Here is a 24,854-nt window from a genome sequence, read left to right on the forward strand (position 1 = left end):
CCTGGGAGTTGTAGTTTCTTGGCCGCGAGACCGCAAGGAAGGGGGTGAAATGGGGCTAGCCCTCCCGCAGAGCACGCTGGGAAACGGCCCCGAGCCTCCTCTTGTACTGAATGAGTGGGTGCGGCTGCGGGTCCAAGGAGTGACCAGCAAGAAAAGGGAGCTTCGGTGGCAGCTGCTTCGCGAGGCACGGCGGGAAGAGAGGCGGGAGGCCGCGCGGGGCATCCCGGGAGCAAGGGCCGGGCCGGGCCTCGGCGCGGGGCATTGTGGGAGGTGGACGCCGCTCCGGGGCGGGTAGGTGATTGGGGAGGGGCGGGAAGGGTGCACATCTGGGGGAGGGGAGAGGCACAGCTGGGTGGGACAGCCTGGATGGGAGGTGCCCAGGCGGGCGGGGCTGGGAGGGATTGGGGAGACAGGAGCACGCTGGGAGGGGCTGCCCAAGGGGGGAGGCGAAGCTGGACGTGGGGGAGCATCTGGGGTGATAAAGCCCATCTAAGGACAACGGGCCATGTCTAGGATGAGGACCCATATTTGGGGAGCACGGGAACTGTAAATGGGAGGAGGGGGCCACAACTGGGCTGGGCGGTGCATCTGGGCAGGAAGAGACCACAGATGAATATTGGTGACACTTCTGAGAATTGGCCACAAGTGAATGGGGCACACACCTGTAGGCAGAGGGTCCATACTAGATGTGGGGAGGACGTCTGGATACGGGGGCACCTCCACAGCTGGATATGGCAACCCATAGGGGTCCCATCCAGGAGAGGGGCAATAGCTGCCTAGTATCTGAGACACATCTGGGGAGGAGGGAGCCACAGATGCATGAAGAATATGACTAGCAGAGTTCTTGTTGTGGCTCAGCGCGTTAACGAACCCGACTAGGAACCATGAGGCCGTGGGTTCCATCCCTGGCCTTGCTCAATGGATTAAGGATCCCGCGTTGCTGTGAGCTGTGGTGTAGGTCGCAGAAGCGGCTTGGATCCCGTGTTGCTGTGGCGTAGGCCGGTGGCTACAGCTCGGATTGGACCCCTAGCCTAGGAACCTCCATATGCCACCAGTGCGGCCATTAAAAAGAAAAAAAAAGAAAAAGAGTATGACTGGGGACAATGAACCCATAACTGGATGGGCAGAGCAAATCTGGAGATGGAACATCTTTAGAGGGGGGACAAGCTGGATGTGGCTTACAGCCCAAATGTAGGCACATGGGGCGGGGGAGGGTATTTCTATGGGAACGGAGGCACTAGAGGCTGCCGCCAAATGTGGGAGGCATATCTGGAAGGCGAGGAGATCCTACCTGGAAGCTGAGAACACATTTGAGGAGGCGTCCGCGACTGAGTTTAAGGGTCCTATTTTGGGAGAGGGACCTTAATTGTACGGGGGTGGGGGTGGGGGTCACACCCGTGGAGAAGGGGACCGGCGTTGGCGTTAGGATCAGGATGAAAGGTTCCAGTTGTCCCAAGAATAAAACACGCGGTGGGAGGAAGCCAGAAATGGGGTGGAGGTTCATATCTAGAGATTAACGGGACTATCCCGCCCCAGGCCCCACCTGGATTGAGGCATCAGCCCTGAAGAGCAGGCGCAGAGTGGAGGAAGAGGGCCCCCTCGGGTGGGGATGGATCTGATCTCCACGTGTCCTCCCTGCCCCTCCCACTCAGGCACCCCAGGATGGAGCCCCCTCCCGGCACGGCGGCGGGGCAGGAGGAGCAGGAGCTGCGGGAGAGGGCCTTCTTCTCCTGGGCCGAGTTCAGCCGCTTCTTCGACGCCTGGTGCCAGCAGCGGCTGGCGCTCTTCTTCGTCAAGAGCTCCATGCACCTGGCACGCTGCCGCTGGGCCAGCGCGCCCCCGCTCTACACGCTCATCGACGTGCTCAAGTACAGCTACGTGCGGCTGGTGTGCAAGGACGTGCGCGCGCCCAGCCGGCCCGCCGTGGGGTGCGTGAGCTGAGCCGCCTGCCCTGCGGGGTGCTGGGGGGAGGGGCCGCCAGGGGGAGGGGGAGGCCCCGAGCCCCCTCCCCCCCCCCCAGACTGGGAGGGCAGCGATCCCAAAGAAAGCCCCTAAATACACGGTGAAGAGAGGCCGAGGGAGTCAGGAGGGAAGCTTCCTGAGACAGAGACAGCGGGTTCCCAGAGGGACAAAGGCGCACACCTTTAGCGGGTGGGCTCCAGTTACAGACTTTATAATAAAGAGCCACGCAGAGGCAGAGAGCCAGGTGGACACACACGCACACATGACATAAAGAAAATTCCAGAAACATGGAGACTTAGTGCCAAAGACACCAAACAGCCAGGAGAAACAGATGAGAGCCAGATTTTGGACACCTACAGAGAGATTAGAGTCTGGGCTGCAGAGAAAACCACAGGATAAAAATAGAAAAAAAATCCATCCATTCAGGAGATACAAGGCCAGGTCCCCTGCTGGGAGCTAGGGATCTTTCACTTGGGGGCGATGGGGGGTTTAGCAAGGCAAATTCCTCGCTCTTCTAGAACTTTCTTACTGGACGGAAGACTGACATTCCTTGAACAAACTCAAGGCTGGTTCCCTCCAAGTGTAATGCCACAAGCAGCTTGAGAAATCCAAGAGGGCTAGGAAAGGTCTCCAGGTGGCCGGGGGTGTTTTAACTGACCCCAGTTTTAAACCCCGAACATTCCCATGCAGTGTGGGGTTTCCAAGGACAGACGCCGAGACCTCATTCCCAGGAGGCAGGCGGCCACCCCCGTGGGACCGAGACTTGGCGCTCAGGTTTGCCACACACCCCCCGGTCCCTTCCACCTCTGCATTCGCCACTTCCTTGTTTGGCCTGTCAGGACCCTGTCCCCATGTGAGTTGGCGACCCTTGGATGGGGCTGTAGACAGAGGGAAGTGCTTAAGAACAGAGGCTCTGAGAGGTCCCATCGTGGCGCAGGTTTGATCCCTGGCCTCCCTCAGTTGGTTAAGGATTGGGCATTGCCCTGAGCTGTGGTGTAGATCGCAGATGTGGTGTATATGGCTGTGTCTGTGGTGTAGGCCGGCGGCTACAGCTCGGATTAGACCCCTAGCCTGGGAACCTCCATGTGCCGTGGGAACAGCCCTAAAAAGCAAAAAAAAAAAAAAAAAAAGACAGAGACTCTGCCTGCAGGCTGTTTGAGATCCGCTCCACCACTTCCTGGGTGGGGTTTGAGGCCACGGACCGCCCATCTCTCAGGCTCGGTTTCCTCCTCTCTGCAAGGGGGTTATCGCAGTACCTGCCTTGCGGGCTTGTTGTGAGTTTATTGTGAGCCTGCGTGCAGGGAGGCGCTACCCGTGCCTGGGACCCGGGGCGGCTGCGTCCGTCCGTGACAGCCTTTCCAGAGCCAAGAGCACAGCCCAGGGGGGGCGGCAGCCTGGGTACCAACCAGGACCCCAGCACTGATCCGTCCTTGACGTTGAATTAGGGCCGTCCCCTTTCCGGGCCTCAGCTTCCTCCCTGGGAAGATGGGAGAAGTAACGGTATGGATCGCTGGAGTTTGGTGAGGAGTAAATGAGCCAAGACAGGCACATGCTTCAGGGGGGCCCAGGTGAGCACTCGCGAGCGGCCATTCTCACTCACCGTTACTTAAACGTTTAATGTGAGAATTCAGATTCTCCGTAGCTTATGCACTGCTTGTTCTAGAAACAGACTTGGTGATCCCGAAGCAGAACAGCATCAAACACCTGGAGAAGCCCGGATCCCTAGAACATCCGAGCTTGCCAGAAGCTTAGGCCCAATCTGGAAGCACTGTTTGTTAGCAGAAGCCAATTCAGAGCAACAGACACTTATGGAGCCCCTACGGTGTACATGGGAACCCAGAACGTAGGGCCTGTGGAGCGGTGGTCCCTGCCCTTGAGTGGTTCAGGATCTAATCTAGGAGACAGAGACATTCCCCCCCGGGGGGGGGGGCAAAAAAGAAATGGCCCGAGGTAGTAAGAGGTTGACGAGGGAGATGGAGCATGACGAAAGAGGAGTGGCCAGCTCTACTGAGAGCTTACAGGTGGACCTGGAGGGCTTCCTGGAAGAGGTGACCCATAAGTGGAGTCTGGAAAGGTTTTTGTTTCTATATCTGTGTATGTACAGTATTTGACTTAAACACACGGCACATACTACATGCAGGCACTGGCTCTCTACAAATAGCAGAGGGAGGTGGGGACTGGAGGTGTGGCAAGAGAGTACAGGCTGGCACAGGGGCAAGGACGGTGCCTTGGGCTTGGGCCTGGTGACTGGGGGGACAGTGAGAGGGTCCTCGGCGGGGCAGGGGGGGAACTCATGAGTGGAGGTGGCTGATGATGTGGGCCCATCACTTCTGAGCCTCTCTGTCCCTCCAGCGGCTCAGGCAGGGCCTCTCTGGCGTCACAGCCCAGGGACCGAGGTCCGAATCTGGGGAATTAGTGCGGGAGAAAAGGCAGGAGGTGTGGCTGGAATGCTGGGACTTTATCCTAGGGCACTGGGGAGCCCCGGAGGTGGCGAGCTGGAAAAGCTCTGGGGGGTAGGAAGACCCTCTGGGGCCTGATGGACCTGGGCTGGGGGAGAGAAAGCGGAGGCCAGGGAGGCGGCTGGGCTGCGGGTCCGGGGGCCTCACAGAAGGGCTGTCTTTCCGGCCACTCCATCCCTCTTTCCTGAAGGTTGCACCGTGACGGCCACGTCACACCCACGGATCCCCAGCTCTCCCCGCTCCTCCCCAGCCTCTCATAGCACTGCCTCCTCTAGAACCAGACTGCCAGCCGCTCCCAACACACCGGCCTTTGAAGCCACAAAGATCTCAAGACCCAGAGGGATCATGAGGAAATGAGTGAGTGGAATGCAAAGCAAAGCCATGGTCCTTTTGGAAGAAAAAAGGTGACAGAGGAGTTCCCGTTGTAGCTCAGGGGAAGCGAATCTGACGAGGAACCGTGAGGTTTCAGGTTCGATCCCTGGCCTCACTCAGTGGGTTAAGGATCCAGTGCTGCTGTGAGCTGTGGTGTAGGTGGCAGACATGGCTTGGATCCTGTGTTGCTGTGGCTGTGCTGTAGGCTGGCAGCTGTAGCTCCGATTCGACCTCTAGCCTGGGAACCTCCATGTGCTGTGGGTACGGCCCTAAAAAGCAAAAAAAAAAAAAAAAAAAGATGATTGAAAACAGTGGCTACTTTTGATTAACTGTTTATTAGACACCAGCCCCTTTTCTAGCCATTTATGTCCTCTTCTTTAACCCTCTCAGTGACCCTGTGAGGTCAGTATTATTATTAGCCCCAATTTCCAGATGAGAAAACTGAGGCAGAGAGGTTAAGGGGCTTACCCCAGATAGCACAGCTGCTAAAGAGGGAAAACCAGCCCTGGGACCCATACCGCTCGACCACACTGCCCGTGCTTGTAATTACCATGCAGCTCCCTCTCTCTCTCCCCTTCTCTTTCTGCTCCTCTTTCTTTCCATCATGGGTCGTGAACATGAAAGTTAAATGGGCTGACAACCCCAGGGACTTTTTGGTCCTTGGCACGATGATGTTTGCTCATTCATCTCTTGGTTTGTTTTGAGCACCTACCATGTGTGGGGTGTGTGTGTTTTAGATGCCGGGATTTCTGTGGGAGCACTCCGCGTTCAGTGGAGAGCGTTCATCACAGCTAGGCATCAGTCACATCACTACCCCAATATGTGATGGAATCTGCCCTCGCCTGGGGATGGTCTGGGAGGGCTTCCTGGAGGAGGCGATGCCGGCTCTGATTTGTGAAGGACAAGTAGGAGTTAAATAGGTGAAAAGAAGGAGTTCTGGTCATGGCGCAGTGGAAGTGAATCCGACTAGGAACCATAAGGTTGCGGGTTTGATCCCTGACCTCCCTCAGTGGGTTAAAGATCCGGCGTTGCCATGAGCTGTGGTGTAGGTCACAGACGCGGCCCGGATCCCGCATTGCTGTGGCTGTGGTGTAGGCCAGCAGCTGTAGCTCTGATTTGACCCCTAGCCTGGGCACCTCTATATGCCAGGGGTATGGCCCTAAAAAAGCGAAAAAAAAAATTTTTTAAAATAGGTGCAAGAAGGGAGAATGGTGTTCCGTAAAGAGGGAAAAAACTTAGAGTAGGTTGGTCACACAGGGAAAAAAGTGGGTGGTTTGGAGGGTTTAGAAGGCGTGATAGTCAGGACTTGGTGATGGGTGCTTTCGATGGGACGAGAGGTGTGCCTGGGCGCCTGGGTTCAAACATTAGGATGCAGTCATTCACTCATCATGTAGTGACCCAGCATCTCCCAAGTGCCAGGAGCTGTTCTTGGTGCTGAGGATACAGCAGGAAACAAAACGGGCAAAAATTCCTGGCCACGTTTATAGTTAGTGGAGGGTGATGTTATTCCCCCAGATAGATGGAGAGAAATGGCAGAGGTGGCGTGTTGAGGCCATCGTGGACCATTGTGCAAGACACTGGGACCCCACAGAGGGGGCGTGCTCATCTCCGGTGAGAGGCACGGCTTCCCAGAAGAGGCGACCTCTCACGAGTTGGGGGCTCGTTCTAGTTGCTGAAACACCCAGGCCCAAAGAATTCAGACCAGAGAGTTTCATAAAAGCCCATGAGTTTTTCTAGAGAAATGTACCAAGTAGAACCCCATGCACTTGCCATTTTTGTAGATCAGAAATGGTGCATGCTGGGAATTTCTTTTCGTTCCACCTGATACCACCATAGTGGCTCTACATTTGTATTTTATTTAGAACGATTCGTACACTCAATGATTTTTTTTTCTTTGTAGGACCATACCTGGGGCATATGGAGGTTCCCAGGCCAGGGGATGAATCAGAGCTGTAACCACCAGCCTACGCCACAGCCACAGCCACACCAGATCTGAGCCGCATCTTCAACGTACACCATAGCTCATGGCAACACTGGATCCTTAACCCACTGAGCCAGGCCAGTAATCAAACCTGCATCCTCATGGGTATTAGTCACATCTGTCACCACTGAGACACAAGGGGAACTCCCTCAATGATTTTTCTAATTTTGCATTATTTTTGTTACTTTAAACAAAAATCTCAGACACTATGTGGATTTTTAAAAATCTGTCAGACTCCTGGATTTTACTTTATTTCATACATGAAGGAGAAAGGGGGTGTGTTGAGGATCTCCTGCTGCTTTATTTATTTATTTATTTATTTGTCTTTTTCCCTTTTCTTGAGCCACTCTCGTGGCATATGGAGGTTCCCAGGCTAGGGGTCGCATCGGAGCCGCAGCCACTGGCCTACGCCAGAGCCACAGCGACACGGGATCCGAGTCGCATCTGCAACCCACACCAGAGCTCACAGCAACACCGGATCCTTAACCCACTGAGTGAGGCCAGGGATCGAACCTGCAACCTCATGGTTCCTAGTCAGATTCGTTAACCACCGCGCCACGACAGGAACTCCTCCTTCTGCTTTATTAAAGACAATTCTTAAGTATTTATTCCGGAGGTTCTCAAGGTGGATTACCCTCCTCAGGGACTATTTGGAAACAGTGCGGGAGCATTTTGGAGGTGCCAGGCTTCTTAACTATATGCCAGGCTTCAGATGGTCTATGTTACAAGGCTTGGCAAACTAGGAGCCCTTGGGCCAAATGCAAGCGGCAGCTCATCTTTGTAAATAGTTTTATTGGCACACAGCCACACCCATTCATGGACATATGGTCCCTGGCTGTGTCTGCCATATAGCGACAAGCCACAGCTACTGACTGGCCCTTTTCGCAGGACAGGTTTGCCAACCCCTGCCCTAGAAACACAACACCTCCTACCAAACACGCTGCTGTCACCTCCCACGAATAAACGCAAACACCTTTCAGACCGCAGGTATCCATTTAAATCTTATCAGAGAAATATACTCTGCTATAGTTTTCTCAAATTCTCTTTCATTTTTTACCACGCGGATGTAACTCCCTAAGTCGATGTCCAGTGACAGGCCCTGCCCTGCAGTTTGAAAACCACTGTCTGAGACAGAGTTTTGCTCACACACAAAGAAGGTGTGTAAGAGAGTGTTCGCTAAAGCGTTGTGAATAAGAAGTGAGAATGGGAGACAACCTAATAATTGGCGGAGCTGTGGAGGGGAATATTAGGCAGCCCAAAAAAGGAACAAGATGGAGAAGTCTTTTTTCTTTCTTTCTTTCTTTTTAGGGCCGCACCTGCCTCATATGGAAGTTCCCAGGCTAGGGTTCGAGTCAAATCGGAGCTACAGCTGCCAGCCACAGCAACACGGGATCCAGGCTGCATGTGTGAGCTACACTGCAACTCAAGGCAACACCAGATCCTTAACCCACTGAGAGGGGCCAAGGATAGAACCTACGTCCTCATGGATGCCAGTCAGGTTCCTTACCGCTGAGCCACACGGGGGACTCCTTTGTGTTGTTGTTGTTGTCTTTTTAAGAAAAGTCTTGAAAAGCTGATGAGTGAAAACAAGCAAGCTACAGAAGCATAGACGGAGTGTGATGCTCACATCCATTCCCTGTTGTTGCTGTAACAAAGCGCTACAAATGTAGTGGCTCAAAACGAATACGAATGTGTGACCCTACCCCTCCGAAGGTCAGACCTCCAACATGGGAATCACTGGGCTAAAATCGAGGTGTCTGGCAGGGCTGCGTTTCTTCTGGAGGCTTAGGGGGGAGACTCTGTCTCTTTGCCTTCTCCTGCTTCTGGAGGTGCCCACATTTCTTGGTTTGCTACCTCTTCCTCCATTTTCAAAGCCAACAGCACGGCTCTTTCCATCCTTCTCTGACTTTGACACTCCTGCCTCCCTCTTCCACCTGAAAGGACTCTTGTGATCACACTGGGCCCATCTGGATGACCCACATCAGGTCCTCCTCTTGAGACTGAATTGAATCATATCTTCAAGAAGTCCCTTTGCCATATGCAGGGACATTTGCACAGCTTCAGTGAGTAGGATGTGAATATCCTTGGGGGGCTGTTATGCCGCCCCCTCTCACGCCAGAAAACAGAAAGTTGCCAAGGAAACCTTTCTAAAATGGTGTGACACACCTTTATAAAAGTACACACGTAGGAGTTCCCATTGTGGCTCAGTTGTTAGGTACCCGACTTGTATTCCTGAGGATGAGGGTTCGATCCCTGCCCTTGCTCAGTGGGTTAAGGATCTGGTGTTGCCGTGAGCTGTGGTGTAGGTTGCAGACGTGGCTCAGATCCTGAGTGGATGTGGCGTAGGCAGGTGGCTACAACTGCGATTCGACCCCTGGCCTGGGAACTTCCATATGCTGCAGGTGTGGCCCTAAAAAGACCACAAAATAAATAAGTAAACAAATAAAGTGCACACATAATATGTGTGCAACGTGATGAATTTTCCCCAAATAAAATGCACCTGTAGCTAGAACCCAGTACAAGAGGCAGAACATGTCCGGTGCCAAGAAGCCCCCCACCCTCCATGCCCTCCACAGGGGCAAGCCCTCAGGGTAACCTGTATCCTGTCCCTTGCCGGCAGAGGTTAGCTTTGCCTGCTGTTGAGTTTTCTATAAACTGCAACCACGTGGCAGGTCTTTTTCTGTGTCTGGATTCTTTTATAGAGCAGGTGCGTGAGATCATCCACGTTCCACGGATAACCACGGTGTGTTCATTCTTAGTGGCGATTGATATTTTAGGTATATATCAAAACTTGTTTTCCCGTCCTGTTGGATGCTGGGTTGTTTCAAGTATTTGGCTGATAGGAGTGGTGGTGTTAAGAACATTCTAGTAAACATCTTTTGGTGCTTCTCTGCAGGCGTTTGTCTTGCGTGGAAATACTGTTCACAGAAGGGGCACGTGCTTAGCTTTAGTAGATGCTGCCAAGCATTTCTGCAAAAGTGCTGGGACCGTTTCACACTCCCATCGACAACACATGGGAGTTCCGGTTGCTCCACCCCCTCACGGACACCTGACGTTATCAGTCTCTTTTATTTGGTGGCGGGTAGTGGCTTCTCCCGAGGGTTTTTTTTTCTTTTCTTTTTTTTTTTTTTTTTTTTGATATGTAGTTGATTTACAATGCTGTGTTCGTTTCAGGTGTGCAGCAAACTGATTCAGTTGTCGTGTGTGTGTGTGTGTGTGTGTGTGTGTGTGTGTGTGTGTATAGATCTATAAATATATATTCCTTTTTAGGCTTTTTCCCCTTATAGTTCATTACCAGATATTGAGTATCACTTCCTGTGTTGTAAGTAGGTCCTTGCTGATTATCTCTTTTATCTATAGTAGTGTGTATAGTTTAATCCCAAATTCCTCCCCCCCTTCCCCCTTTGGTAATCCTAAATTTGTTCTCTAAGTCTGTGAATCTGTTTCTGTTTTGTGAATCAGTTCCTTTGTATCATTTTTTTTAGATGCCACATATATATATATATATATATATTTATCTTCATCTGATTTACTTCATTTAGTATGATAACCTCTAGGCTTATCTATTTTGCTGCAGATGGCATCATTTCATTCTTTTTTATGGCTGAGTAATATTCCTCTGTGTGTGTGTGTGTGTGTGTGTGTGTGTGTGTGTATGCACACACCCAAGTGCATATACCACTCTAGGGTGTTTTAATTTGTGTTCTCTTGATGCCTAATGAATTTGAGCACTTTTTTTGTTTGTTTTTTGGTTTTTTTGGTTTTCATTTTTGGTTTTTGGGGGGGTTTTTTGTTTTGTTTTTTGCTTTTTAGGGCTGCCCTGGTGGCATATGGAAGTTTCCAGACCAGGGGTCAAATCAGAGCTACAGCTGCCAGCCAGCACCAGAGCCACAGCAACTTGGGCTCCAAGCTGCATCTTCAACCTACACCGCAGCACATGGCAACACCAGATCCTTAACCCACTGAGCGAAGCCAGGGATCAAACCCACATTCTCATGGATCCTATTTGGGTTTGTTACCACTGAGCCACGATGGGAACTCCTGGACCACCTTTTTGTGTGTACAAAATTTTAAAACCCAGTGCCAAGTCTTCCACTGTTTATAGGTTCATAACATATGTAAGAATGCTAAGTACCTAACTTGAGTCGTGGCTACCTCGGGGGACAGAAGGAGCGAAGGGACTTGGTTGGGACAGGGTTCACAGAGGGCCTCAGCTGGCAATGTTATCATTGCTAAATCAGAAGCAGATTCAGGAGCATATGAAATGTTTTATTTCTTAAAGTTGATTGAGGTAAATATAAAAAGCCATTCATCCACTTTTCATAGAGCCGCAGGGGGTAGGTAGAGAATTCCACGGCCCATGGGGCTCAGACCCTGTTTCTCAGTGCCTTCCCTGAGTCAGCTCTTTTAATCCCCACAACAACCCTATGCGAAAAGGACTGGGATAATCTCCTCCCTTTTAAGAGGTAACTGAGGCCCCGGGACCTGCCCAAAGGTCACACGGCTGGCCTCTTCCGGAGGCCCTCCCCTCTTCTCTATGCCTGCCACAATTCTTCTTAAAGAGAGTCCAGGAGAGAGAGGGAAGGCGCGAGAGGGCAGGCAGCAGGGTGATGTGACGGCGGCGGTGGTCGTTCCTCCCGCAGGCCCCCCCAGCCCGGCTGCCCGGCCTTCATCATCGTCAAGCTGAGCCCGCTGCGGGACCGCCTCGTGGTGACGGAGTGCCAGCTGACCCACTCGCACCCGGCCTGCCCGCTCGAGTTCGCCTACTACTTCCGCCCGGGCCACCTGCTGGCCAACGCCTGCCTGCCCGTGCGCACCACCAACAAGATCTCCAAGCAGTTTGTGGCCCCGGCCGACGTGCGCCGCCTGCTCTCCTACTGCAAGGGCCGCGACCACGGCGTACTGGACGCGCTGCACGTGCTCGAGGGGCTCTTCCGCACCGACCCCGAGGCCAAGGTGGGGGTCTCGCGAGAGGCAGGCCGGGGGGGGGGGGGCGCGGGGAGAGCCGCGCGCAAGACTCGCGTTCACCCATCCATCCGTCCGTCCGTCCATCCCATCCATCCATCCAACCACCCGCCCACCGATGCATATTCCCACATTTCATTCATTCCTTCGCTCATTCATTCTGCATGTGTTTATCAAGGCGTTGAGGGGAATGGGGCGAGGGACAGCCCCCAGCAGGACACAGGGTCCTTACTCGCACAGAGCCCATCCTCTAGGGCAGTAGAGCTTTCTGCCATGATGCTAATGCCTGGTGATTCTACACTGCGCAGCATGGCAGCGACCTGGCATACACGGCTTAGTAGGCACTTGCAGTGCGGCCAGTAGGACCGGGGAGCTGAGTTTTTAAATGTTATATCATTTTAATGAATCAACATTTAAACAGCCACTTGCAGTGATTGGCTACTACAACCTTGCAGTTGTCGCGGGAAAAACCAACCCTAGACAGGTGCATGCAAATGTGGTTTGGCGGAAGGGTTGGCGCGAGGAAGGAGAGAATGCAAAGTGATGGAAGATAATATTAAAAAAAAAAATTTAACTGAACTATGCCAATAGGAAATGCACACACACAAAAAGGGAGCCCCTGTCCTGGCTCAGTGGAAACAACTCTGACTAGGAATCACGAGGGTGTGGGTTCTATCCCTGGCCTCGATCAGTGGGTTAAGGATCTGGCCTTGCTGTGAGCTGTGGTGGAGTTTCCCAGGCTAGGGGTCCAATCGGAGCTGCAGCTGCCAGCCTACACCACAGCCACAGCAATGCTGAATCTTGAACCCACTGAGCAAGGCCAGGGATTGAGCCTGCGTCCTCACGGATGCTAGTCTGATTCCTTAACCCCTGAGCCACAACGGGAGCTCCCAGTGGAACTTTCTATGATGCTAAGAACAGTCTCTGTCTGCAGCGTCCAGTGGGGTAGCTCCTGTGGCTATTGAGTGCTTGAAATGTGGCCGGTATGACTGAGGAACTGAATTCTTTTTTTCTTTTTGATTGCAGTATAGTTGATTTACAGTGGTGTGTCAATTTCTGCTGTACAGCAAAGTGATTCAGTTATACACACACATATTCTTTTTCATATTCTTTCCTATGATGGTTTCTCACAGATTATTGAAGGTCCCTGTGCTATGTAACAGGGCCTTGTTTCCTGAATTCTTCATTTCACTCAATTAATGGAAATGTCAACAGTCCCATGTGGCTAGTGGCTTCTGTATCAAACGGCACAGATCTATATATGGATAAGTTTGCATGAGTTTATTTTTAACCTTCTTTCCCCTTGCCCCGCTCCCAGCAAGATGGCATATTGTACCACTTTTTTGCATCTTGCTTTGTATGTTGGGGCATGCCAGCTGTTAGCATCTTTTGTGCTTCCTCTGGGGCCTGTCAAATCCCCCTGAGAAAACTGCAGCCACTTGGCTGGCCGGCAGGAAAAGGCCAGGCTGCCCGCTTCCTGGAGCCACGTGGGGGAAGAGGGCTGGGTGCTGGCATTGGGTCAGCAAGATGCACTGACCTAACCACCCCACCCCTGCACGGCAGGGGGCCAGCAACCCTCTCTGTTTTAGCCCCTCCACACAATAACCCTCCAGTCCCCAGGGGCTGAGGAGAAGCAGGAGCTTTAGAGATCTAGCTGCCCTCACACTCACTGTTTTAACTTCCCACCCTGCCCAGGTTTGCAATTCCGTTTGTTGGTTGGTTGGTTTGTGTTTGGCTGGGCCCTCAACATGCAGAAGTTCCTGGGCCAGGGATCAAACCCAAGCCACAGCAATGAGCCCAGCCACAGCAATGACAATGCTAGATCCTGAACTCCCAGGCCACCAGGAAACTCCTGCCAATTCCTTTTGAGGACTCTGCTGTTGGTCCTAATTGCTAGTTTAGGAATCATGGGGTGTTTTTTTTTCTTTTTTGCCATTAGGGGGCGATGGTGAACTTGTCCATCTGCTTTCCAACTTCGAGGCGTAAAACAGTGTACATAATGTGTTTTATGTATAAGATGAAGCAAATAGGAATCTAGAGGCCTCTTGTAGTCACATAAAGAAACACTAGAAGAGCAAGCTGGCTTTTTGGGCAGAGAGGGATCTTGCACAGAAATGGGGCGGCCTTCTCTCATGTGTGTGTTTCACTTTTGGAAAAACATGAACTGTGATCTAAATGTGCTACTTTTAAGAATACTGGGAGTTCCTTTGTGGTGAAGTGGGTTAAGGATCTGGCGTTGCCACTTCTATGGCTCAGGCTGCTGCTGTGGCATGGATTCAATCTCTGGTCCAGGAACTTCTGCATGCCCTGGACATGCCCCCCCCCCAAAAAAAAAAAAAATCCTGAAAGGTCAACTGTTTACAATCTCAGCAGAAGACAGCTTGTCAATATCTATCAAAAGGACCAGATCACTCACCTTTTTTTTTTTTTGTCTTTTTAGGGCCACATCCGCCACATATGGAGGTTCCCAGGCTAAGGGTCTAATTGGAGCTGTAGCAGCCGGCCTACACCACAGCCACAGCAACGTGGGATCTGAGCCGAGTCTGCGACCCACACCACAGCTCACAGCAACACCGGATCATTAACCCACTGAGCAAGGCCAGGGATCGAACCCGCAGCCTCATGGTTCCTAGTCGGATTCGTTTCCGCTGTGCCATGACGGTAACCCCAAAAATCGTTTTAATTGCTTTGCCAGCCAAGGGAACCCACAGCAGGCTAATACCTTAAAGACTGTGCCCCCCTTGGAAGAGATTAGGAGGTGGTTCTACAGTTTGGGGAGTGGAAAATAGGGCCTCAGAGCAGGATCAGGGTAGAGGCAAGCTTGCATCATTTAGTGGCCCCAGGGCTGGTTCTGGTGGTCCTCCTTCTTTCTGGGGTGGAGAATGTTCCATTAAGTAGCTAATACTTTCCACTCGTTGGGGGTTTTCGTTTTGCAGGAGAACTCAAAGATATTGTTATGTATATTCCTTGAAGAGGAACCAGGACCTGCCCGGAGGCTGCACTCTTGTCTCTCGCCTGCTTCTCCCCACCTCTGCATCCCCTCCTCCCTGATTCACCACCCTGTAAACCTGCCTAGGAAGTCAGGGAAGGTCGAGGAGGCGGAAGCTTATCCCCTACAAATAAGAAATGGGGACACCGAAAGGCTCGTGTGCCCAGGGGTCCCACAGGGCCCTGCTCAGTTTCAAAGGAATGAATAGTCACTTCCCAGAAGGGGAAAGTGGGGAACAGGGAGGTTAAGGCGGAAGCTGAGGCACAGAGAGCTCAGGTCCCAACGTTAGAAAGTGGTGCGGCGGGGACTCAAACCCAGGCAACCTGGCTCCACCATCGACGCACTTCACTTCCAGCCCAGTGGCTCTCAAACTCCAGTGGGCCTCCGTGGGAATCCCTGGAGGGCTTGTCAAAGCAGATGGCCGGGCCCCTCCCTGGAATCTCTGACCCAGCAGGGCTGCGGAGGGCCTGAGACTAGGCATTCCTGTCAAGGTCCCAGCAGGTGATGCTGACGCTGTCGGTCCAGGACCTACACTTTGAGAACCACTGCTCAGCGCAGGACGGAAGGAATGCCCAGCTCCCAGTAGGGGAAGCTGTGGCTCCGAGAGGCAGCCTAGTGGGCAAAAATCACACAGCATTTAGATGGTGGTGCCAGGATCCAAAACTCAGGCAATCCACTTCCGACGTTTTGAACCATTCCCCTGCACTGCCTCCTGCACGCACTTACGAACGAATGAATACATTCCTCTTTCCCGAAAGGGGGAGATCGTGGGCGGGCGACCCCCGGGCGCCTCCTGACCTCTCTCCCTGCCCACCCCCCTCCTTGCCCGCAGGTGAAGCTGGTGTTCGTGGAGGACCAGGCGGTGGTGGAGACGGTGTTCTTCCTGACGTCGCGCACCCGGGCGCTGCTGCGGCGCTTCCCGCGGATGCTCCTGGTGGATCGGCTGCCGGGGCTGCAGGGCGCCCTGGACCTGCTGGCGGTGCTGTGCGTGGATGGCGCGGGCCGCGCGCGCCAGGCCGCCTGCTGCGTGGCGCGCCCGGGCACGCCAAGCCTGCTGCGCTTCGCGCTGGCCTCGCTGCTGCAGAGCGCGCCCGATGTCAAGGGCCGCGTGCGCTGCCTCACCGCTGGGCCCGAGGTGGCGGCGCAGCTGCCCGCCGTGCGCCAGCTGCTGCCCGGCGCGCGCGTGCAGATCTGCCGGGCGCAGGGCCTCGAGACGCTCTTCAGCAAGGCGCAGGAGCTGGGCGGCGCGGGCCGCGAGGACCCGGGCCTGTGGCCGCGCCTATGTCGCCTCGCGGGCGCGCCGTCGCCCGCCGCCTACGCCGAGGCGCTGGCGGAGCTGCGCGCCCACGGCCCGGCCGCCTTCGTCGACTACTTCGAGCGGAACTGGGCGCCGCGCCGGGACATGTGGGTGCGCTTCCGCGCCTTCGAGGCGGCGCGCGACCTGGACGCGTGCGCCCTGGTGCGCGGCCACCGCCGGCGCCTGCTGCGCCGCCTGAGCCCCTCACGCAGCGTAGCTCAGTGCCTGCGCGACCTGGTGGCCATGCAGTGGGCCGACGCGGCTGGGGAGGCGGCGCCCGACGTCTCCGATGACGGGGGCACTTGGCTAGAGGGTGAGCCGGGGCAGGGAGCCCGGGTGGAGAACGAGAGGGTGAAGGGCCTGGAGACCCGGGACTGGGGAGGGGCCCCGAAAGAAGGAAGCGTTTGGAGAGAAGCCCAGTTAGAGAAGGAATGGGCGCGAGGGCTGGAAACCAGGGACCGGGGAGGGGCTCTGGCGGAGAGTGAAAACGGGAGAGGGCTGCACATTCGAGACTGGAGAGGGGTCCAGCTGGAGAACCAAGTGAGAGGGTTAGAGGGGAGTGTCTGGAGAGGGTCCCAGTTGGAGAAGGAGCACTTGAGAGGGCCCGAGATCCGAGACTGGAGGGGGGGGCCCTTGCAGGGTGAGAAGGATTGGGGCCGGGAAGGTTACACCTGGAGGGAGGCCCCGGGGGAGGACCAGAGGTCGAGAGGCTCAGAAGGCTTTACCTGGAGAACAGCCCACTTGGAGGAGGGAAGGATTCGGGTGCTGGAGACCACAGGCGGGAGAAGGCCCGGGTTTGACTCCGAGGGGGCCAGGAGCCTGGACGGGAGCTCCTGGAGGGGGGCCTGGTTGCACGATAAGAAGGCAAGTGGGCTGAAAACCAGAGAGTGGAAGGGGCCTCCGTCAGACGCGGAGAAGGGAAGGGGGCTGGAGGTCAGAAACTGGAGGGGGGTCCGTATGGAGAAGCCCTTGGAATGGGTTCGAGAGAACAGAGACCACAGGGAGGCCCTGCGGGGAGAGGGGAGGCCGAGAGGGCCGGAGGCCAGAGAGGAGCGGGGAGTGAGGTTGGGTGTCAAGAGAAGAAGGGATCTGGAGGATGTGGTTCTGGTCCAGCTGGGGGACACCAGGGCGACAGGCCTGGAGAACGGGGATGGAGGGGGCACCCAGTCTGGGGGCTCCCAGAGCAGAGGCGGGCAGGGGATGGAGTGTGGGGACCCAGCAGGGGGCTGTCTGGGGCTGGGGAATGGAGTCCCGTGCAGCACCCCCGCGGGGACTGTGCTGGAGGGTGACCCCCAGTGGGCAGTGACGAGGAGGCTGTACCTGGCCGCTGGGGAGGGCACGCAAGAAGGTAGTGGAGAAAGCCCAAGGGAACCAAAGAGGCCTCGCTGCCCGTCGGGGGAGGACGAGGTGGACTGGGAGCCTCTGGCCAAGTTCCGAGCGGCCTGCGGGCCAGAGCTGGCCGAGCTGGTGGCCGAAGAGCTGGCCTTTGCCCGGCAGCACGGGACCCGCGGGTTCCACTGGACGGGCGCTGGGTTTGCCCTGAAGGACGGCACCTCGGACTTCTTCCTGGACGGAGCCCTGACGCGCTGCAGCTGCTCCATCCACGCCGCCCGCCGCCTACCCTGCCGCCACCTCTTCGCCGCGCGCCTCCTCACCGGCGCAGCCTTATTCCACGTGGACCTGCTCAGGGATTGCTGGGGGCGAGCCCCGGAGCCGTGAGCCTGCCAGCCCCTGCCTGTCACCCTCCACGGCGGTAGTGGTGCTGGAGGTTGCAGGAGGGCACTCTTTGATCCCAAAGATAACAGTGCTGAGGCCAAGAAGGCCACCCCAGTCACTCCGGCCACCCCCCGGGGCATCCAGGGACCTCATCTCCACAGTTTGCTTCTCTGGGTCCCAGGGGAAGCGGATAGTGTGGTCTCCGAGGTCCCGGAGCCACAGCGGTGGCAGGTGGTGGAGGCCACGGTGGGCCCTCAGGAGAAGAGATGTGCGGGGAGAGGTGTAGACAGGGGCAGGCAGAGGATGGGGATCAAGCTGGGGGAGGGGACAACCTGGCAGGAGGAGGGGGAGAGCTGGGGACAATGGAGGGGAGGAAAAACAAAGGGGACACAGACACAGAGGAGAGAGAGGACAAGAAGAGAGGCAGAAATGGGAGTTCCTGTCTTGGCTCAGCAGTCAGGAGCCCAATTAGCATCCCCGAGGACAGGGGTTCAATCCCTGGCCTCGCTCGGTGGGTGAAGGCGCCGGTGCTGCCATGAGCAGTGCTGTAGGTTGCAGACGCAGCTTGGATCTGGCATGGCTGTGGCTGTGCTGCAGGCCGGCAGCTGCAGCTCCGAACGGACCCCTAGCCCGGGAACTTCCATATGCCGAGGATGTGGCCCTAAAAAAAGAGAGAGAGAGAGAAAAGAAAAGAGGCAGAAATGGGGACAAGGAGAGCGAGGCGAGGGCATGGGGCAGGGGAGGAGGAGGCAAGGATGGAGGAGAGGGATGGAAAAAAGATGACGAAGGGAAGGTATGGGAGGAGGAAAGGAGAGCAGAGCGATTTGGGGATTTCTCTAAGCCTGGAGTCTCGGATCCCATTCGCCTTCATTCCCACAAGAGGCAGAATAAGGGAGGACGCCGGGGGGCTGGTGGGATGTGCTGGGGGCTCTCCAGTGGGGTGGGGGGACTGTCTGGACCATTGTGCTTCAAGATGGGAATAAAACAGTATTATTTTGGTTTTCATGCTGAGTTCTTGGCTTGTGGCGGATGGTGGGAGGCCCAGACCCAGAGGGAAGTTGAAATGGTCCAGCAATCCCCCGTGTCTTCTATCCACAGGGCCTGCTCGGGCTGGATGGAATGAAGGGGCCCCGCATAAATCCATCTCCACGGTAGCTCAGGCCTCATCCTCCCTCGCCTGGACCAGTGTGCCATGGTGACGACGTGCCAAAATCCTTGGATCCCACCCCCAAATGACTAGTCCATGCCAATCTCGGCCGCTGTGCCAGTAATTGGTTGAAGAATGGGCGTGTGGCCCAATCCTGGGTCTGCTTAGGGCAGGAGGCTTCTAAAGGGTCTCTCAATCCTAAGAAGAAGCCCTAGAAGAGATGGTTAGGCCTCTACCTGCTCGCAAGCATTGTGGTAGCATATGACAATGACAGAACTATAAGATGAAGCAAAGCTGCACCCTTGCTTGGCCTGGTAGAGTCCCTGGAGGCTGCCCTCCTGGGCAGCTTCCTAAGTAAGATATGAGATATTTTAAGAGCTCCCAGGTGGCACAGCAGGTTAAGGATCTGGGCTTGCCACTGCTTGGCTTGGGTTGCTGCTGTGACATGTGTTGGATCCCTGGCCTGGAAATTTTTGGATGCCGCAGGCACAGCGGAAAAAAAAAAAAAAAAGGATACCTCAATACTTGTAGCAGTTTGAGTTGGGATTTCTGTTACCACAACTGGCGAAGGACACTGACTCCTACTGCAGAGGACAAATCCAGGTGGAAATAGCTCAGCACATCTCAAATTTTATGAACTGATGAATCACCAGTAGGTCTGCGGTGGGGCCCAAGATGGTAGAAGGTTCTCCAATGATGCGGTTGCTGCTGGATTCTGGAACACACTCTGAGTAGCAGTGAGGGAGCTTAATATAAAAGTTCAGCCAGCCCTTCGCATCACTGGGAAATCAAAAGCTTCAAGTGAAGTTGAGTCCAGGGACTCAAATAATACCTGGTTTCTCCCTTGTGCTTCTACCCATCCAAAGAAGGCTGTCTCCTTTGGCTGAGAAAGTTAGGGTCTTTTTTTCTTTTTGTGTTTTTAGGGCCGTACCCACAGCATATGGAGGTTCCCAGGCTAGAGGTCGAAGTGGACCTGAAGCTGCCAGCCTCCACCACAGCCACAGCAACACCAGATCTGAGCCACATCTCTGATCTACACCACAGCTCCCAGCAACGCTGGATTTTTAACCCACAGAGTGAAGCCAGGGATCGAACCTGCGTCCTCATGGATACTAGTCAGGTTCGGTACCACTGAGCCACAGTGGGAACTCCAAAGATAGCATCTTGTCCTCATCTCATATCCTCAGATCTTGAGCCCCAGAGACCTTTCGACCAGCATCTAAGTATCGAATCTCAAAGAAGTTGATCGGATTCACTCAAGTATCAGCATCAATCAGCTATGGTTACGTTACTGCTGCGTAACAACCACGACGCTTCAGAAGTGTTAACAACAAATATCCTTATTGTCTACGTGTTGCTTAAAGCTTGAGCAGGCCTCAGGAAACTGACTACGTCGAGATCCTGTTAAAACAGAGACACCCCTACCCCCACCCCACGGAGTTTCTGTAGGTTTGAGGCGGAGCCTGAGAATGTGCATGTCTAATCAGTTCCCAAACGAGGCTGATGCTTCTGGCTCAAAGGCCATGCCTGGAGACGCACTGCTCTGATAGGCCCGGCTGGACATCTGCCTATTCCTGCAGCAGGTTGCCAGGGCAGACGGAAGGTACAGGATCACTGGAGGGGGCGGGGGGAGTGTTAAAGAAAGGATGCAGGAGGCGTCCTGGCAGACAGACCTAAGAGCAGTCCAGTGCAGACCCTTGTCCCAAATGTCCCTACTTGACTCTTATATCTCTAGATTGTTGGATGTGGATGGAGGAGAATCCTTGGGAGGGAAGCAACTCAGGCCATAATATACCCTGAAAACCGGCTACTAAAGGGGGGGTCAGGGCATGAGAAAGGGAAGAGATTGTGGATGGTGACATCAGGGCCTTATTGGTACATGAGGAGATGACTCTTTACTCAGTGGGAAGCCATTCCCAACTTTTCAAGCAGGGGCGTGGCCTGATTGGACGTACAAAAAATCAAACTACCCAGAGCTCCCTTGTGGCTCAGCAGGTTACGAACCTGACTAGTATCTGCGAGGATGCAGGTTCCAACCCTGGCCTCGCTCAGAGGGTTACGTATTCTGTGACACTGTGGCTGTGGTGTAGGCCAGCAGGTGCAGCTCTGATTCAACCCCTAGCCTGGGAACTTACCCTCTGCCCCCCAAAAAAGCAAAAAATACATACATACATACATACATACATAAAATTACCCCTGACAGCTTTATTGTGACAAATGTTTCAGAGGTGAATTCAGAGGAGGAAGAGATTTACAGGTCAGCAAAACAGGACAGAGCAGAAGCTTCTTCACAAAACCACATCCTGAAGGATGCGTTTGACAGAGAAAGAATGAGGAGGCAGTCTTGGCAGAGGGAACCTCGTGTTCCCGAAGATCAGTGACCCTTGGACTGTGCCCCACAATGTCACCTCCTAAAAGCCATCCTTGAACCGTCCATTTAAAGAGTCATCCCAGAGTTCCCATCGTGGCTCAGCAGAAATGAATCTGAATAGCATCCATGAGTACTCGGGTTCGATCCCTGACCTCGCTCATCGGGTTAAGGATATGGCGTTGCCGTGAGCTGTGGTGTAAGTCAAAGACGGGGCTTGGGTCTGGCATTGCTGTGGCTGTGACGCAGGCCAGCAGCTGCAGACCTGATTCGACCCCTAGCCTGGGAACCTCCATATGCCTGCAGATGCAGCCTTAAAAAGACAAAAAAAAAAAAAGACATAAATAAATAAAGAGTTATCCTATCCCCTTTCTCTGCTTTATTCTCCCCCCCCACACACACACACCCACTGGCATATGGAGGTTCCTGGGCCAGAGATGGAATTCTAACCCCAGCTGAGACCTACGCCATAGCTGTGGCAACATGGGATCCTTAACCTGCTGTGTCCCAGGCAGAACTCCCTCTCTGCTTTATTCTTCATGACACTTATCACTGCCTGAAATTATGCCACAAATCTCTACCAGTTGAGCATTGCAGTTAAACTCACAGAGAATGAAACCAAATGGTCTTGTTTCACATCCCAGCTCCACTACTTTTATGTCCTTTTGTTGCTTAACCTATGTTTGTCAGTTTGGGGATAGTAATAGCACCTCATAGGGTTCTGTGAGGATAGATGAATTCGTGCGCATACCAGTGCTCTCACATTATCTGCATCTCTACCTCTCCTAAAGCATCTCAATTACCTATTACACCGTTTTCTCTAGTGATCTGCGATCATCATTGTTATAATGCAGTCTCCTAACACCAAATTTTAAGCTCTATTTTGTTTCCCACCGTAATTCCAGTGCCTAGAAGAGCATCTGGTGCAAAATAATTACTGAGCAAGAAAGATGAATAAATATGGCAAACAGGCTAGTAAGGTTCATCAGGTTTCCACGTTGCTACAGCGACAGTCGAGCCTGCCCAGCGATTCTCAGCTTCAGTAACCTTGTTTCTATCCGGGCCACCCACTGGCCACATGTGTCTCAGCCAGGAAACTACAACTCCCAGCAGTCTGAGCGCCTCCTGCAAGGTCCGCTAACTGTGAGCGCCTGCGCAGTAGAATCCGCTGCCTGGCGTTTCCATCTGAGCGTCTGCCTGCTGCAGGGAGCTCAATCGGATCCGGGATGAAAAATGGGGAGGACCCTTTGCTCGCTGAGCACTGTGGGGGCCCCTCATCTCTCCCGGCTCTCTTGGGTCTGAATCCCAGAACAGCCATCTCGCGTGAGGGGGGAGGAGGGGACCGCTCCAGTTTCCATGGTGATGGGCCCCGCTAGGTGCGCGGAAGGAATAGCTGCAGGAGGGTTGGAGAGAAATCCAAGATGGGCGTTGCCATGGTAACTCTGCAACGGAAGGGGGCGGGGTGAGATGCTTAAGGGATACCGCGGGAGGAAACAGAGTAACAGCCGAGGCACTGAGGTACTCTTGGAGGAATGGAGAGTGTGATAGAAGAATCAGGGTGAAATAGGGAGAGTTGGGGAGATTATAGGCATTGGGTGTTTTGAGGGAGTGGGAGTGTTTGGGTGAATTCATATGTACAAGGAAAGAGAATTGGGTTGTTTGTGCATTGTGCAGTAGGTAGAGGATTCTTATAGGGGCGAGTGGAGGCTTGTAGGGAGCATTGAGGTGTTTGGGGAGAGTGGGAGTGTTAAGAAAGAGCTGGATCTTTTGAGGTGTAGTGGGAAGTTGTCCAAATCAGTAGGAGGTTGTCATATGTGGCTAAAGTAATTAAATGGAATATAATGAAAAATTCAGTTCCTCAGTCACACCCCATTTCAAATCCTCAATGGCTCTGCTGTATTGGACAGTGGAGATCTAGACTATTTCCATAATCTGGGAAATTTTTGTTGGCCAGCACTAATATACAGGGTGAACTGGGATGTTACAGCAAATATGGAGTTTCCCGGTTCCTAACTGTCCGGCCATATTTCTTATCACTTGCCCTCCTGTTTCACCCACAGTAGGCTTCTCCCGGTTCCGCCCCACCCCCCACCCCCACCCCCCGCACATAGGACCAGTTTGATCTAGTTTTTGCCCCTGCTATTCCCTCTGCCTGGAATGCCCATCCAACTGTTTGTGTTTCAGACTTAAATGTCGCCTCCCAGGAATAGATGCCCTTGACATCCCTATTTAAAGTAACCACTACCCCCTTCCCACCACCAGTCACTATCCCATCCCCCCTTATTCTTTCTTTCAAAAACCGATCTAAGTTACTTGTTCATCATTTATCTTTAAATTGCCCACCCTCCCCACTAGGGGGCGGCCTTGTGCTGTTTACCATGAAAAATTCCAGTGCCCAGAAGCGCACCTGGCACAGAGGGGATATTCCATAAACTGTTGATGAAATGAATGGAAGAGATTCAGAATTTGAGAGCAGAGATATGACATGGGAGATTGGGAGTTTTAGATAAACAGAGTCAGAGGGAAGTTGGGGGGGATAGGAGAGGAACTGGTATCAGGAATTGAGGTGATAAAGGAAGATGGGTATCTGGAATCTATGGCACAAATGAACTTATCTACACACACACACACACACAAAGCCATGGACATAGGTAGTAGACCTGTGGTTGCCAAGGGGGAGGGGGAGAGGAGAGGGAGGATGGACTGGGAGTTTGGGGTTGGTAGATGCAAGCTATTGCATTTGGAGTGGAGAGGCAATGAGATCCCGCTGCATCACCCTGGGAAAACTGTATCCAGTCACTTGTGATGGAACATGATGGAGGAGAATGTGAGAAAACGAATGTATGTATATGTGTAGCCACATCACTTTGCTGTACAGCAGAAATTGACAGAACATTGTAAATCAACAACAATAAAATTAAAAAATAAATAAATTTAAAAAATAAAATTAAAAATTAAAGAAAGGATGGGGCACAAGGGTTACATTAGAAAACAAACTAGGGTCTGGTAGAGGAGGACTTGGGATGTTTTAGCAGATTCACTGTTATTTGCTGCATTATTAAACTCCCAGTGCCTCAGTTTTCTTATCTGTAAAATGGGAATATCTATCGCATAAGTTTGAGGATTGACTGCGATAACACATGGGATGTTTTCCAAAGATGGCCTGTCATCATCAAAGTTATTACTGATGTTAAAGCCAAAGCTGGGATACACAGGGTCCTGCTTTTTTGTCCCAGTCTGTTCCTACTTGGACTCACTGCACCTGGAAAGAAGCCTGGAGTTGCAAAATGGTTTGAAATCCACTCTGCTGAAGCCATCTCAGACTCTCTGGCAACACTGTGTTCTTTGTAGCAACAACTGGCCGGTGATGGGTAGCAGTAAATCTCTATGCATTTGGTCCAGAACTCTCTTTATAGCTTTCCATCTGGCTTTCTTTACCCATCAAAATCCCATGCCTGCCTCCATGCTGATATTTAACTATCCCTGAACTACACTGTGCTAGGTGGGTCTGCTGGGTGGGTCACCTATAGGATCACCCCTATACACCCCAGGAGATAAGGATTGTGTCCGTTTTTTCCAGCTGGGAAAATTAAATCAG

General features: G+C 53.4%; 2 protein-coding genes across 5 annotated transcripts in view; one reads left to right on the forward strand and one right to left on the reverse strand.

The window, feature by feature from the left end:
- Positions 1-24,854, reverse strand: part of LIG1 (DNA ligase 1) — a 64,876-nt gene that overhangs the window by 38,994 nt on the left and 1,028 nt on the right. The window lies entirely within an intron of this gene.
- Positions 35-18,064, forward strand: ZSWIM9 (zinc finger SWIM-type containing 9). Of its 2 annotated transcripts, XM_047789851.1 has the most exons (5): positions 35-291; positions 1,653-1,928; positions 2,653-2,736; positions 11,418-11,730; positions 15,561-18,064. In XM_047789851.1, the coding sequence occupies exons 1-5, from the start codon at positions 50-52 to the stop codon at positions 17,742-17,744; spliced, it is 3,099 nt and encodes a 1,032-aa protein (XP_047645807.1). In that variant the 5' UTR covers positions 35-49; the 3' UTR covers positions 17,745-18,064. The 2 variants fall into 2 exon arrangements, with proteins under 2 accessions (XP_047645807.1, XP_047645808.1); XM_047789852.1 differs by lacking the exon at positions 2,653-2,736.

Source organism: Phacochoerus africanus, chromosome 8, assembly GCF_016906955.1.
Source record: "Phacochoerus africanus isolate WHEZ1 chromosome 8, ROS_Pafr_v1, whole genome shotgun sequence".
Lineage (NCBI taxonomy): Eukaryota > Metazoa > Chordata > Mammalia > Artiodactyla > Suidae > Phacochoerus > Phacochoerus africanus.

Excerpts from the sequence above, each read along its gene's own strand:
- ZSWIM9 (XM_047789851.1), top strand. The coding sequence starts at position 50 with ATGGGGCTAGCCCTCCCGCAGAGCACGCTGGGAAACGGCCCCGAGCCT. Across the intron at positions 292-1,652 it reads TGGACGCCGCTCCGGGGCGG|GCACCCCAGGATGGAGCCCC; the intron begins GTAGGTGATTGG and ends CCTCCCACTCAG. Across the intron at positions 2,737-11,417 it reads GACCGAGACTTGGCGCTCAG|GCCCCCCCAGCCCGGCTGCC; the intron begins GTTTGCCACACA and ends TTCCTCCCGCAG.